This window comes from Clarias gariepinus, chromosome 26 (genome assembly GCF_024256425.1).
Source record: "Clarias gariepinus isolate MV-2021 ecotype Netherlands chromosome 26, CGAR_prim_01v2, whole genome shotgun sequence".
NCBI classification, from domain to species: Eukaryota; Metazoa; Chordata; class Actinopteri; order Siluriformes; family Clariidae; genus Clarias; species Clarias gariepinus.
Genome location: NC_071125.1, coordinates 8,358,130 through 8,374,468, shown reverse-complemented (window position 1 = coordinate 8,374,468; position 16,339 = coordinate 8,358,130). Strand labels below are relative to the sequence as shown.

The 16,339-nt window shown below is 36.1% G+C and overlaps 1 protein-coding gene across 1 annotated transcript in view; it reads right to left on the bottom strand.

The window, feature by feature from the left end:
- Positions 1-10,035: 10,035 nt before the first annotated feature.
- LOC128514456 (zinc finger protein 804A-like) overlaps positions 10,036-16,339 on the bottom strand; it is a 104,518-nt gene continuing 98,214 nt past the window's right edge. Inside the window, exon 2 of the mRNA XM_053488313.1 lies at positions 10,036-10,271. Coding sequence (XP_053344288.1) covers positions 10,062-10,271 — 210 coding nt within the window. The 3' untranslated portion in view covers positions 10,036-10,061. The remainder of the gene's footprint in view (positions 10,272-16,339) is intronic.

Sequence of the window (16,339 nt, the reverse complement as noted above, 5' to 3'; positions counted from 1 at the left end):
CTTTCTGGTTTGTCTTTTTGGGGGTGAAGCTGGGATGACAAAAGAAAATGGAAATACCATGTAAAAGTGCAGTGATATTATTTTGTATGTTTATGAAGCTAAAAAATGAGGCTAGGGCTGATTTCTTTCTAGCTCAAACTGTAGATTCATGCAATATATCGGTCACAGTCATGTCAATAATTTGCAAAAATTGCATAATACCTAGAGCAGAGAAAAAAAATTATTATATACTACCACTCAAGTTTGGGATTACTTTCTAACTCCATGGTCATTCTTGATTTTAATTTCTTTCTACATTGTTAAGCAATTCTGAAGGTGCAAAAGTATGCAATAATCTAGTTTGAACAGTAAAGCCTTCATAATGGCTCTAATTTCTAGGCTGGTAACTTTAAATGAACTTCTCTTCTGCAGCAGAAGTAAGTTCTTGGTAGGTCTTGCCTTTATGAGAGGGTCAAGGCTGACCTCTGTGCCTTAAAAATAACAAGTGACCATTATTATCTTATTCTCTACATGTTATTTCCAGTATTGGGGGATGTTACTTTTTAAAGTAACTAATTACATTACCAAAGTACTGTCTTTAAAATGTAATCAGTTACATTACTTTTACATTAATAGTTACATTCTGATAAAAGTAACTAGTTTGAGTATTTTTCCATTGCAGAAAATTAAAACTCCTTTGTGTTTGCTCATGCATGTTGTTTTAGTCAAGACCTTTTATAATTATTCTACCATCATCACTAAGCGAAATTTGGCCCATAATCTGTTTACTACTAACACCCCTATCTCACTTATTGTGTTATTATTATGTTTCTATCTTTCCCTGCGTCGGTCCTCGCATAGTCAAACCGCATAGGTGAGATAGGGGTATAACTTCTTTCACAAACACACACACACACACACACACACTAACAGATTGAGAATGACTGCTGTCTGGCTCATGGATTTCATGAATGGTCTCAATAACGGATTACACTTTCGAAAAAAGAACCAAATAACTGAGTTCTTAAATGGCGGACCTAATGCGTTAGATTACTCGTTACATCAAAAAAGTAATCTAAGTACCCTAACACATTATTTTGTAACACGTTACACCCAACACTGGTTATTTCGTAGTTTTTAAATCTCCAGTATTGTTGTGAAATGTAGCAACTAAAAAAACAAAGAAATTTGCAAGTGATTTGAAACTTTTGAGCGGTAGTGTGTTTTGTATAGTGTTTATGTATTGTGGGTATTTATGAGCAAGCTGATCCAATGCATCTCTAACTAGACCCATTATGATTTTATACCACTCTCACCAACCAAATGTTTTGGAATTTTAAAAGCAAGTTCAGCGAGTCACATTTTAAATTTGGAACTGTTCATATATCCAAGACAGTTTTAACAACAGAGGCCTTAATGTTACAGATGTTCCATAGCATTTTATATAGGGCTATATATATATATATATATATATATATATATATATATATATATATATATAAAAACCCACATTATCACATTTTTAACTACTGTTTCTAGATACAACAACAAGTGAAGAGCCTTAAAAAGGTTTGTGCTGTGTTGATATATATATTTCATAAAATTTTTACTTTTTGCTCCAATTCTATTTCTATAAATAAGAAAACCTGCATACATGATTATTAATTTTATTTTCCGATTAAATTATTGCAGAACAATCCATAAAATGATGTTGATGTAGGTCAAGAGCTTTAGACACTATATACATATACTATATCACATATGATGTCTATACTATGTCACAAATATGACAGCAAGTGTTTGAAATAGATTTTCTGAGCCTATTAAACAACAAGCAAATAGCATTAATAAAAATATGTTCATACCATTGACTTTAAACCAATTTGCTTAATTTATCAGAGTATTTTAAATTGTAGATGCATCTAAAATTCGCAATGGTTCTGTGTACAAAGGTCAGGCTAAATAACTAAAATGACTATATAGCAGAAACCCTTTCTTATAATACTTTCCATTTTTTTTATCCTGGTGGTCCCTACATCACATCATTTGATCCACAAGATCTGGCACAGGTGTTATACGCCATATTCCCTTACTGCCAAATTCTCTCATTTTCGAATTGTGTTTATGCCTGGTCTGCAAGTGTGTGCACTGTATGAGATATAGGGTTAAGGATCTGAGCCCAAGGACCCAACATTGACGACCTGACAGTGGCGAGGCGCTACCAGCTGATCAGCAATGTAGAACCTCAATCGCCTAAGCCACCACAACCCCTTTTATACTAATCTACTTATAGACATTAGGCCATTTTAAAGTGGATATTTTTGTTGCACAGTGAAGCTTTTGGCTTGCACACATACATGTAGAAAACCACATTCCCTGAAATTCAGATACAAGTTCTCAACGTGTTTCACTTAGTCACCTTGCCAAAGGTCTATAGTTTTAATAGATACTTCCTTTGTTTGTTTCCAGTTTGCCATATATTTGCTTTTATCATTTTTACTTCTGTAGTGAGAGCATACAGTATATTTTAAATCCAGTAAATAAGGCTTATTTAAGGTACTTCAAATTCTACTTCCCTATTCCTCTAACAACACTGGGGAACACTGTTTTGTAGAACTTTATTTAGAAACCTTATGGAGTACAAACTAAAGAACTACAACAGTTTTAACATTTTTATCTAAGTGTACCATAAATCAACCAAAGCCAGATATCCTGACTATGACTTGGCTATAAATAGACTGTTCAATACAGTTAAAGTTGAAATACCCTGAAATCAACACAGTACGGGCTGCAGGAAGGGTTGCACAAAATCAATATCTTGAAATCTCAGCCTAAAGATTTGAACCACGTTGAGCCTGTAGTAAACTAAGCGGTCCAAAAATTGAGGAGCTTGATATAAAGGTCTAAAATAACCCAACACCCCTGTTATACATTATACAAGGAGGTGCTGGAGAAATTTATTGTCTTCAGTGATGCCTTCAACAAATGGACAGTTAGACAGCAAAATGAGAATTTCATTTTTTTAGTTTTGAGAAAAGTAACTTTTTTAGTTTAATGGTTTTCAAATAAAGCAAGACAGTGCAAACTGATAAAGACTTTCGTTTTTCTTTTTGTTTGTTTTTGGGTAAATCAGTTTTCCCGGTAATGTGTGTGTTTGAGTGAAATTTAAATAAGAGAGGGGAAACGTTTGTAAGATGAGAAGGGGGAGACAGGATGGGCTGATTCCTCCTCTTGTCTTAGTTTAGATTTACACACAAACACACACACACCCACACACACGCATACACACACACACTGCGCCTGCGTGCATAAACGGAAACACTTATTTATATTTAACTTTTTTAAAGGCAAAGTGCAGGTTAATTTGTTTTATTTTTACTTTATATTTTGTATTAATCATTTTTATGTATTTATTTTTTGGGAATAAAAAGGGAGGGAATAATTTGAGTTTCAATTATATCTTATGAGAAAAATTGCTTTGATTTACTAGTGTTTTGGAATACAAGCCCGCTTCCGAAACTAATTATGCTTGTAATCCAAGGTTCCACTGTACTGTATATGCCTACTACATACTATGAAGTATAAAAGTGCTAAGTGTTTAACGAGTGTAACTTCTGGTAATATATATGTTGGCACTGATGGGAACCAAGACCAATTCTATGATAGAACACAACCTGAGGTAACTGACTACAGTACATGTGCATATTTTATCTTAATATATCCAGAAAAAACATGCTCCTGCTGAGTAGAAAGCACACCTTTTAATTAATGTTGTTATACCACAACAAAATCTTAAATTTTTATTTACCAAAAAAATTTTTAGAGGCTTGGTAGATTCTGTTAAAAGTGGGTTAGGAGCTACAGAAATTAATGAGCCTTGACTCATTACCCAGTATTCAGATTTTTCTACTTTAAAGAAAAAACCTGCATATTAATGTCTGGTCTATATCAGTGCAAGTGTGGAGTTTTTAGTTTTTCATTAATATGACATTATCCATCACATGAAAATAATAAGTAAGAAAATAAATGCTCTTTTGTTTACCACAATGTTTGAGTTTGTTTAGAGATTTAAGATATTAAACTGCATTGTTACTACAGTAGAATATTTAAACTAAAATGCATTTACCCGCATACAAAAATATGTACAATGTGCATATTATATGCTGTACAAATTTTGTTATATATGTTTATCATGTCTGCATAATTATATACAAAATCATTCAGTATTTCCATATATAACTTTAATAAATAATAAATAACATTACAGGAAAATATATGCATGGCTGTAAAGAAAACAAATAGTACAAGACAGACCAGTTTTCAGATGGAAACAAAAAAAACTAATATATGCTCCTGGCATTTGCATAAAAATAGAAAGGAGCGAGTGTGACAAGTGGCACGAGTAAAAGCTGCTTTTGAAAACAGCAATCCATATATTCTTCTGTAATGTTATGATTATGATATGTATGATTGTATTGTGCCGTGAGCCTAAATGTCCTATTGCTCCTGTAGTCACTAGGTAGGCCCGTGCGTCAAACCCATTACACTGGTGGAGAATGCAGGCACGGAGCACCCGGCACGGACCCTGGGAGTCCCTAACGAGGCTAAGAACTTACTACATATCGAAAGGGCCAGCAGCAACCATAAGCTAAGAGGGAGGCAGACTCCTTCTTCTGCTGATGTGTAAGGAGGCAGGGCTGTGGGAATGGGCACTGGCTGGTGGTTAATCCACACTAATGGATTGTGCAGGGAGTGTAGCTCGGATATGTCTGGCTGTCTGTCCAATGGTCTGGACCTGGAAAGCGATGGAGAACAAATGAGCAGTGTCACGCGGTGGCTGCTAAAAGCACAAGGATTGGCATGCATGGCAGCCGCTAAAAACGCAAGGAGTGGCGTCTGGGACTTCAAAAGCACTAATGGAATGGGGCCTTTAATTGTCGTACTGAGGACAGCCATAAACACTGCTGGCACGCCCTCCGGCACTGGAACTATTAAACAGAGCTAGGGCAGTGCCCACAGACCTGCACGTGCATCATTTTCTCCCTTTTTCCTAAAGATAGATCTATCTATCTATCTATCTATCTATCTATCTATCTATCTATCTCTACCTAAATTACTTTGAACTGTGTGTTTTTTGCTACAGATCTGGGCTACAGATTTTCCTGACTTTTGGCAAGTTAATCCCTACTCTTCCATTTCTAAAATATAGAAAGGATTAATAATTACACAAAAGAAAAAGCAACTAAAGACCACCCCATTTTGCCCCAAGATCATGAGTGAAATTCACCACTGATGTCGTGTGGCACACAGTCAGCATTTCAATTCTCACCTCTAAAGTGTTCAAAGGGTTTGAGGTCAGGGCTGGGGCAACTTGAGTTCTTTTACGTCATCAATTACAGTACAGTCATGTTCAAAAGTTAGTATGCCCTCTTTTAATTCTAAGTGTTTCTGTGAACACTTGGATCATGGGTCTCTAAGTGGCTCAGATAATAGGACAAACACAACAGAAGAAGAACAACTTTTTTACAATGCCACTATTTATTTAACAAAAATGACAAAAATAATACTTACCGCATTACTGGTTCTAGAGTATTTAAGCAGACCTCTATAAAAGCAGAGGTTTTGGCAGTTTGCTTGTCTGGAGTGTTCAGGTATAACATAAAGCCAATGTCAAGACATAAGTAATGGTCTTAGAGAAGCAATTGTTTTTGTGCATCAAGTCTGGATGTCAGGTTATAAAACTATTTCCAAACAATTTGAAGTTCAGTGTTCTTAAGTGTGAAAAATTATTCACAAATAGTAAGCATTTAGGACAGTTGCCAATTTTTTCAGAAGTAGATTTCACAGCACATCAACCCCAAAATCAGACCGTGGAATGCTTAGAAACACAGGCGGACTGGGACCAAAATGTGGCCCTGGATTAAGTAACCTACGAGCAGCCCACCACATCCCACATAATAATACATTAGCTCATTAATGTAAAAATTTTAACACCACTTACAAGCATAAAAATATAATGCAATACAGATGTTATTTAAACATATTTATTTGAAGTATCACTAGACATATATTGGGTCATATTTGTAAAATAAAGACAATAACATTTAGACAAATGATATAAAACTATAAAGACAATATTTTAGCTAGGCAGAGTGTATCATATTGATGCAGTGTAAGATATACCACTCAGCATTATAAGCTGCACCATTCAGCTGTATGACTGCTGAATCAGGATTAAAACTATAAATCCTCATATGAACTATTATTATTACTATTAGGCTATCATGTGACATTAAACTTGCTTGATTATGTCCACAGGCTGCAGGGCATTTTCTGGGAGCAGGTCAGCAGAGTTTTATGAGGAAGAGGAGGATGAGACGATTTCTTGTCTGAGAGTGTGTGTATGAGGATGAGAGTGTATATTTGAAAGAGTTTGTGCATGACAGACAGAGTTTGTATATATGATGGATGAAAGGATTCCTGTAAAGGAGACAAAACAGATCAGTAATTATGTACTATTTCTTTTAAATCATTTGTTAGTATTAAGAAATCAAATACGCAAGATAACAGAAGTAGGGTTAAGCAGAGCTTGCATCTGAAAATGACTACCTTTTTTTCCTGTTAATTAGGTGAGCAATTTCCGTAGTTGCTCACTTCTCTCAGCAATGCCATCTATGATCTGAACACTATCCAAGGCCATTAAAGCATCTTTTTCTGAAGCCATGAGCATAAAAGCTCACTGTATAAAAAACACCTTCTGTTGGTACCATCAGAACTCTACTTGAATTTTGTTAAGGGTGGAACTTGAAAAATATTTCTAGATCTTCTGATTTTGGTACTTGAAGAAATCAAAGATGGTGGTGGCTTCCTAGCTTTGGCTCAGTTTATCTTCCTGATGCTGAATAAAATAAATAATAATAATAATAATAATAATTCTGTTTGCAATTTTATTTTACATAGGTGCAGTTAAAAAATAGATAATCAATAGGTTGGAACATGGATAAAGTTCAAAAAAGAAAATAATATTCATAAAATATTAAAATGGACATGGTGGTCCAATCTGCAATGGTCATAGCTACAAAGGTTAATAGAAAATTTTAATTTCTCTCCACTTTAACACACAAATTATCAAATTAATGTATCAATAAAATTGTCATTATTAAATAAAAGTAATTGTAACAATGTAATTCATTAAGGTTTATTATTAAAATTTTATACTTACTGCATTCTTGAGTTAGAAGCTAATTTCTTTGCATTATTTTGAATTAATAAATAAAAATTAGAATGAGTAACTACTTTACTAACTGGTACAGCTTACCTGTTTAGATTGATTGCCATCCTTTTCCCTGGGCTCAGGTAGAGAAGGGGAGAGGTGTTGGGCATCATTAGCAGGCCTCAGTTCATCATAACTGACCCTGCTGCTGGATCCAGCCTTGCTATCCTTGACCGTAATGCTAGAGCCTTTAGAGCCTGCGGTACTGCAACTTCCCTTCATGCCAATGGCATCATAATTTGTTAATTTGAAGCATTTCACAGACTCTACCTCTAAACCTTTTATATTCTTTTACCATAACTTTTCAGCTCAGCCTTTTCTTTTTTTTCCCTCTTTTCATTCATGGAAATTATTATTAATTATTTGCTTAGTGAAATTTGCTGTATCGAGAAATCTCGAATTCATATGCGTAGAAAAGAGATGCAATATTATAGTTTCCATCTTCTCTTTTTTTTGCGTACTGATGGACATACACACATACAAAAGATGAACCAAGAGCTAAATATACTATATATTAGATTGCTATAGATTAGACTTAAAATAGAAATGTAGGTGTTAACAGGATAGCTTAAATTACAGCTCAGTGCAGTTGATCCTCATTTGTGTGGAAAATGAGCAATGTGCAAAGTACCATGAATTGTGTGACATGTGGCAATGTACAAATGAGCAACTTGTTAAGGCCATCCTGAATTGATTTGTTATCAGGAATGTAGGTGAAGTGTTTACTGTGTGAGTGAACATATAAGATTGTTTAACTTCTTTGTAGTGTATATACACAGTGAGGTCAATAAGTTTTTGATCACCCTGTGATTTTGCAAGTTATCCTACTTAGATATCATGGAGGGGTCAACAAAAGAAAAATCTGGAAATCACACTGTATGGTTTTTTCAACAATTTATTTGTGAATTACTGTGTCAAATAAGTATTTGATCACTTGCTTTTCCGCCAGATTTCTGACCCTCAAAGACCTGTTATTTTGCTTTTAAATAGTCCAGCTACACTCTGCTCATGATTCTAAATTAGTAGCACCTGTTTGAGGCCGTTAGCTGTCATAAAGACACCACAATCAGCCAAAGTCTAAATAGATACATGCAGTATCAATGATGCTAAGAATGGTGAATACTCAGCCCAGAACTACACTGGAGGAGCTGGTCAATGCCGTGAAGCGAGCTGGGACCATCGTTTCCAAGGCTACTATCAGTAATACACTAAGACATCACGGTTTAAAATCTTGCATCGCACGGAAGGTTCCCCTGCTTAAGTCAGCCCATGTCCAGGCCCGTTTAAAATTTGCCAGGGACCATCTGGATGATCCAGAGAAGTCAACGGAGAAAGTCCTGTGGTCAGATGAGACCAAAGTAGAACTTTTTGGTCTTAACTCCATTTGCTGTGTTTGGAGGAAGAAGAATGTTAAGTACTGTATTATCCCAATAAAACCATACCTACAGTAAAGCATGGGGCTGGGGTGTTTTTCTGCACAGGTGACAGGACGACTGCACTGTATTAAGGGGAGGATGAACGGGGCCATGTATTGTGACATATTGGGCAAAAACCTCCTTCCCTCAGTCAGAGCATTAAAGATGGGTCATGGCTGGGTCTTTCAACAGGACAATGACCCAAAGCACACAGCCAGGAAAACCAAGGAGTGGCTCCGTAAAAAGCATATGGACTATTTAAAAGCAAAATAACTGGTCTTTGAGGGTCAGAAATCTGGCTGATAAGCAAGTGATCAAATACTTATTTGACACAGTAATTCACAAATAAATTGTTAAAAAAAAAAACATACAATGTGATTCCCGGATTTTTCTTTTTAGATTCTGTCTTTCGCAGTGGAAATGCACCTATGCTGAAAATTGTAGACCCCTCCATGATTTCTAAGTAAGAGAACTTCACAGGGTGATCAAATACTTATTGATCTCACTGTATATTACAGTATTACAGTGGAACCTTAGTTCACAAACATAATTCGTTCCTCAGTCCTGTTCATAACCTGATTTGGTCGTACACCAATTCAGTTTTTTTTTATAGACATATATATTAAAATAATTAATTCATCACTATATATCTATCTATCTATCTATCTATCTATCTATATATATCTATCTATATATATATATATATATATATATATATATATATATATCGATAGATAGATAGATAGATAGATAGATAGATAGATATAGATATATATATATAGATATATATAGATATATACTGTATATATAAGTAACTATATTTAATTTTTACTTACTTTGGAGAAGAATCAAGATTTTAGAATGACCCCAGTCTAACTGATTTACTGTGGCCGGACCTTAAGGAAGCTGTGCATAAGTAAGTGGGCTAAAACATCAATGACCTGAAGCAATGTTGTAAAGAAGAATGGGCAACAATTCCTCCTCAACAATGTAAAAAACTGATGAATTTATACAAAAAAACTATTACTTCAATTTATTGCTGCTAAAGATAAACCTAAAAGCTATTGAATTATCAGGGATTTGGTATTGCGCACATTATTATTTTTTGGCTACATAAAAAGTTATGATGTTGTTCATTTGAGGTTGTATTTGCCTATACTAGGGCCCACTATGACTATGTTGTTTTTATTATGTTTTTACACAAAAACACACAGAATTAAAAGAAAGGGTACTTACTTTTTAATATGACTGAATGTACCTTTCCTTGTAGATAGCAGCAATGTCATAAAATAACAGGTTTGAGCCCTTTGGTTGCAATGAAAGGAAATCCTAATCCTATAGCATACTTACAACTTTTCGCTTGCAACAGTTTTTTGAAAGACTGTGTGTAATGGTCAGGCATCCACATAACTTTGGACATTAAGGATTTTCGATTTGTTAGTCATTTTTGAACTTGCCTGTTTATGTGCATGGTCATATGAGTTGATGTGGTTGTCAAATTCTTGATGCTTGTGGTACTGTTTGTCACAAAGCTCACAATAGAAGTTCGCCTTCAGATCCTCCAGAGCTTTGGCTATGGCTTTCTCCTTTTCAGCATAGTCCTGCTGAGAAAAAATAGACAGAGAGAGAAAGAGAGGTTTGAATATTTTAATAAAAAGGTTTAAACCTTTTGGTATTTTATGGCAGCTGCCATTCTGCCTTTACATGTGTGCGTAATTCTCGTATTTTTATTATGCGTTCAATGAGACCTTGTAAAATAATTCATTTCTCTATCATAATAACTGTTGATTTTTGCTAAATATTAGATTTTATCTCCCATCTATTTTACCTAGATATTACAATAGATTTTCCCTCTCATCTACAGTGATATTACAACCAGCCATCACTGCATGTCTTAAAATTGCAATAAAGTCAACACAAACTTATAACAAGTCACTGTAGTTGCTTAATAATATACGTGAAGATCAGTGAGTAAATAAAACACTGACACTTTTTAAAATGTATGCAGGACACCAGCTCATGAGGTCAGCAGGTCATATTCTGTTATTATCAGATCAACACTTACAGCTTAAACACAGAGAGCTCTATTTTCAGCACAGATGACTTCAAAACAGTTCCTATGACAACAAGGTCAAATTGAGGACTGAAAACTGGAAAGCCAAGATACAACAATTTTCAATCACATAAACAGAACTGATATACAGATGTATCAAAGCTCACTAAAAGTGAGGTTAATTGATTTTTCTTTAAGGTTAATTGAGTCTTTGGATTTACGCCTGATTCAATTTTGCCCATATAAACACAGATCATAATACATTTTATCAACAAGAAAAGAATTTTGAATTAAGCAGATATGGGAACTAACCCCACTGATATAAAACTGACACCGACACACACACACACACACACACACACACACACACTGTTTGTGTGTTACTTTATTTAACAGGTAAAATATATTGTTTTCTCTCCTTGTTTTGGTCCTATGCCCATACCTACACAGTGCCACGACATCAATGAATTGCATATGAATGGTGTACAGCTCTGCTAATCAGCTGCTGAAAAATGTTTTTACTCTGTGGTCAGCGAGTACTCATTTGATAATATAATTTTATTTCACTTTGTTGTAATTATTATAGGTTAGCATTGTCGCCTTGCACCTTCAGGGTGCGGGTTCAATTTCCGGCCAGGCTCGATTCCCGTCTCTGTGTTGATGGAGTTTGCATGTTCTCCCCGTGTTTGGTGGGTTTCCTTCACGTACTCCGGTTTCCCCCACAGTCCAAAGATATGCAGGTTAGGTTAATTGGCGTTCCCAAATTGCCCGTAGTGTGTGAATGTGTGGATGAGTGGGTGAGTGTGTGTGTGTGTGTGTGCCCTGCGATAGTACCCTGCCTCGTGCCCCAAGCCTCCTGGGATAGACTCCAGGTCTCCTGTGACCCTGAATACAGGATAAAGTGGTATAAAAGATGAGTGAGTAAGTGAGTGACTAAGCAATTATTATAACATCATTTGAAGCATTTCAAACTACATTATGAAAGCTAATTGTAGATAAGACCCAGGTGCAACCTTAAGTAGCACTTTGACCTCATCATGGCCCTACATTCACAAAATGCTCATTCATTGTGTTTTTCACCCCCCCCCCCCCCCCCCCCCCCCCCACTTATCGTCTATCCCGCTTTATCCTATATACTGAGTCATAGAGGGCTTGGAGTCTATCCCAGGCAGTGTACACCAATCCGGAAGGTGTGCCAATCCAGCGCAGGTCACACACACTCTTTCACATACTCCAGGCAATAGGATAATGCCAACTAGCCTAATATACATGTATTTGGACTGTGGGAGGGAACCAGAGTATCCGAAGAAGACCCACACAGCACTGGGAGAACATTCACTAAAATGAGCACTAAGCCACTAAGCCACTGTGCTGGCCATTCTACTTCATATTTTTGAATTTTTGAATTAAATTTTTGAAACTAACTATTGTAGCAAAGCTATTAGGGAAAACCAAAAGTGGTTAACATTGTTTCTACATCAATGATTGTATAGAAGTTGTTAGAATCTGGAAACATAGTTTATAAACGGCAAGCCATTTTATCTACTGCAGAAATTTTCCTCCTTTATCCTGGTTGGAGTTTACATCCCACCCCAGGGCAACATGAATGATACACTAGAAAACCTGGCTAACCAAATATCTGACTTGGAACAAAAGAAAAATCCACATTTACTGTTCATAACCCTCAGGGACTTCAACAGAGCAAAACTGAACCACAAACTGTGACAGCATAATAATCATCCCACCAGGGATAATAACACACTGAATCACTGCTATACAGTTCTTAAAGGCATAAATCGCTCTGTACCCCAGGCGGTTTAAGGGCCCTCTGATTACTGTTTGGTTCATTATATTCCAGCCTATAGCCAGAAACTTAAACCTTAAATGTTATGTCCTTTTGTCTTGAAAATCTGTTGGTGGGACAACCAATTTTAATATACACCATTAAATAGATTGTGCTTTTAGACAGGAAAAAATATGCCTGCATGAGAAAATTGTTGATGGAAATTGGAAGATTTATCCATACTTTTACCTTACATGCAACTTATCCTGTGTTAGGTCATGGGGTGCCAACTGATTTAAGGGTTCAAAGCACACACTCACACATGCTACATTGTAAACATGCAAATTCCAAACACACGGACCAGAACAAGATTCAAACCATCAACCTTCATGGTGCAAGGAATCAGTCCCAACCTCTAAGCCACCATGCCACCCCTAGTGCACCTCCTATTTTTAAACACTGTATTGTAATAGTTATATACATGTATAGACGTTTCCTGTGTTTGTGAATTATCTGTACAGTAAATCATGATCTTTTAACATATTTGGCCGATAAATCTCATTCTGATGAGGCTACTACTGTAACTTTCTGATGCTTTAATTTTAATGGGGTTTGCTTTGTTAACAACTAAACAATAATGATGAGCTTTTATGTAACCAAGTGCAGAAAAGATAACCTGACAACTAGTGTATTCAGAGTCATGCAACTTATAGTACAGCAAAAAATCATGCAGCATTACAATAATTTTGTGTGTTCTCTCCCAAAGAAACTAATTTTTTTGGTATTTTAAAGTATATTTAAGCAAGATAAACAATAAAAAAAAATCCTGGTTATGCCCCTCAACCATTAACCTGAGGAATGCCACACTTATACCAACTTATGTCTGCATGGACATGCACACACACACACACACACACACACACACACACACACACACACACACACACTACAGCCCTAAGGGCTTCATCACTTATCCTCTTTTCATGAAGCATGTCAGCTGCTTCCTCCTGCTATCCACTGCTCTCCTCCACTTGATCACAAATCTAAATTTAGCTTTGCAGATGTATGAGAGAGGGAAAATATGGAAGTCTATTTGTCACTTTAACACATCCCCTTGGCTCAAAACAACAGATGTTACCTCTTAGCATCTCCCCATGGTTTCTTATATAAAATATATGACCAAAAGATGCATTTCCAGAGTTATTTAATGATGTTGCATTGCTCTATCACTATGCAGCCTTCATTATGACTGATTTATAATTTAACCAGGCAGCAATGGAGAGAGCAGCAGACATTTAGACAGTTTATCTAATATTGTAGCTTGTAAACTTGCATTTGGTGTATTTTTAATTAGATGAATATATCCCTATTTATAATATTATACATTAAAAAAAAATAATTAAAGAACTATATGCTCCTACCTGTCCAATAATTGTACTTTACTGTACTTGTTATTTTAGTGATCTTATGAAACATAATTTTAATTCAAAATAAGGTGGTTTTAATAAGTGTGACACCCCAGTATACACACAAAATGTGAACAGAGATAAAGGGTGAGTGAGAGATGAGCTGATGCAATGCCGTTTTGCAATAAAGAATAAATCGATCTTTGAGTCTTTGTTCACCTGACTACTGAGTAGAGGACTGGTAACAGGCCACTATACAGTAGGTGCATATACTTGAATTATTTTGATATTATTATTATTATATATTTTTTAAGATTAAATACTGTGTAAAAATCACAATGTGTGCATTGGATGATGTGCTGTGGTGATACCTAATGGGAGCAGGCAAACAACTACAACGGTATAATAAACTGCAATGGTTATTTATTAATATATTATTACTATGGTGATGTACACTGTCTATATTATGTCATTAAAATAAATTAATTACTCATACTTTAATGTAAGGATATAAATGTACATTAGTACATTAATGTTTTAGTAATTAAGAAAATGTATCTTTAAGTGTTACCATAATGTCAACAAACCAGTTCTCATAAACATAGTAAGACAAATGGCTTCTTTTTTTTTTTTTTTTTCCCTGGAGTAGGTATAGAGATGGGGCAGCATTCCAGGGGAACTGAAAGAGAGAGCGAGAGAGAGCGAGAGAGAGAGAGAGAGAGAGAGATCCATGTTGCTTGTAAATTAAATTCCTATCATGTCTGTGTGGAAACAGGATTCAGTGCTGCTTATTGGCATTCCCCAACCAGGGGGAAATTACATTTTCCTGGCCTGTTTCATTTCTTGTTCTATTTTCTTTTACTTTTCCCCTTGTACTCCATTTTGAGTTTCCTTTTTCATTGGTGTGTTAAGTACCCTACATTATATCTAATTTGCTTTATGATGTGTAATTTGAGACAAAACACAATTGTGAGGTTTTGCATGCAGCTAGAAGCAAGCTTTCTGATCTCACTGTAACTTTAAACAGCTTTTCTGTTCCATCAAGTGCAACAGTGAAAAACATAAGCGTGATTATAGATTTCAGTCTTTCATTTTAAGCACATGTAGATAATATTACCCGGATAGCATTCTTTTACCTCAGAAATATTTCCAAGATAAGGAATATATTGTCACCAAACGATGCAGAAAAATCAGTTCATGCTTTTATCCCCTCTAGGTTGGACTATTGTAATGCCTTACTGTCTGGTTGTTCAATCTATCTTATCTTCACTGCATTTGCTCCCTGTGAAATTTTGCATCAATTTAAAAATACTACTTTTGACGTATAAAACATTAAATGGTCTCGCGCCGCAGTATCTGAGTGAACTGCAAGTGTCTTACGATCCACCACGCCTACTTTGATCAAAAGATGCAGGCTGCTTGTCAGTACCGCATATTATGAAAACTACAGCAGGGGGAAGAGCTTTTTTTTTACAAAGCCCCAAAGTTATGGAATAGTCTTCCAATTAATGGACTCCCAGTCTCAGTGTTTAAGTCTAGGCTAAAAAACTTTTTTTTTTAAACAAGCATTTTTGTAAGTATATTTGCCTTAGGTAAAGGAGCCGATCTGGGGGACTCATGGGCGTAGAGTTTTATAATGAACTGGTATTGTAGATACTGTCTTCCCCACTCTCATTGATCACTTAGGTTTGTTGACGGTGAACATCTCACTATGTTGCTTTACATCTCAGGGAGCCCTCACATCTGTGCTCTCCATTTTAGTTATGCTGTCATAGTTAGTCCCTGTTTGCACTCTGCACTAAATATACATTCACCTTATACACTGTGTGACAGTGACTATATCTAACTAATATCTCTTCTTCTCTCCTCTCTCTTTCCCTCTCCCTGTCTCTCTGTCAAGCTACAAATGTTGACCCTGAGCTGCCAGTGATCCAGGCCCCCTCTGCCCTCTGGACTTGTCTGACTCGTCCTGGTGCTCCCAACATGAATGGCCCATGTGGTCTGTCTGGGATCCGTGTGGTGACTGGGGACGGTTCCACTTTACCACGAAGACGGTTCTGTCCTCGGCTGATGCAGACAGCTGTTCTCTGAGGACTTGTGGCTGCAGTCGCTCGATAGTTCAGGACTGGGATTTCCTACAAGTCTACCTGAACCTTCAATAACAAACTGGACTAACTTAAACACATCAACTGTTATATTGAACTGCCAGCCGCCTAACACACAGTATGACTGCAGATCAATTCCTGCTATCCGTTTCACCCAAATGAGGATGGGTTCCCAGTTGAGTCTGGTTCCTCTCAAGGTTTCTTCCTATTGCCATCTAAGGGAATGTTTCCTTGCCACCGTTACCCTTGCAGATCAGGGACTATCCAATCCTTTCGATTAATGCACATTTACATTTTATACAATACAAACTTCCATAATTTCTTT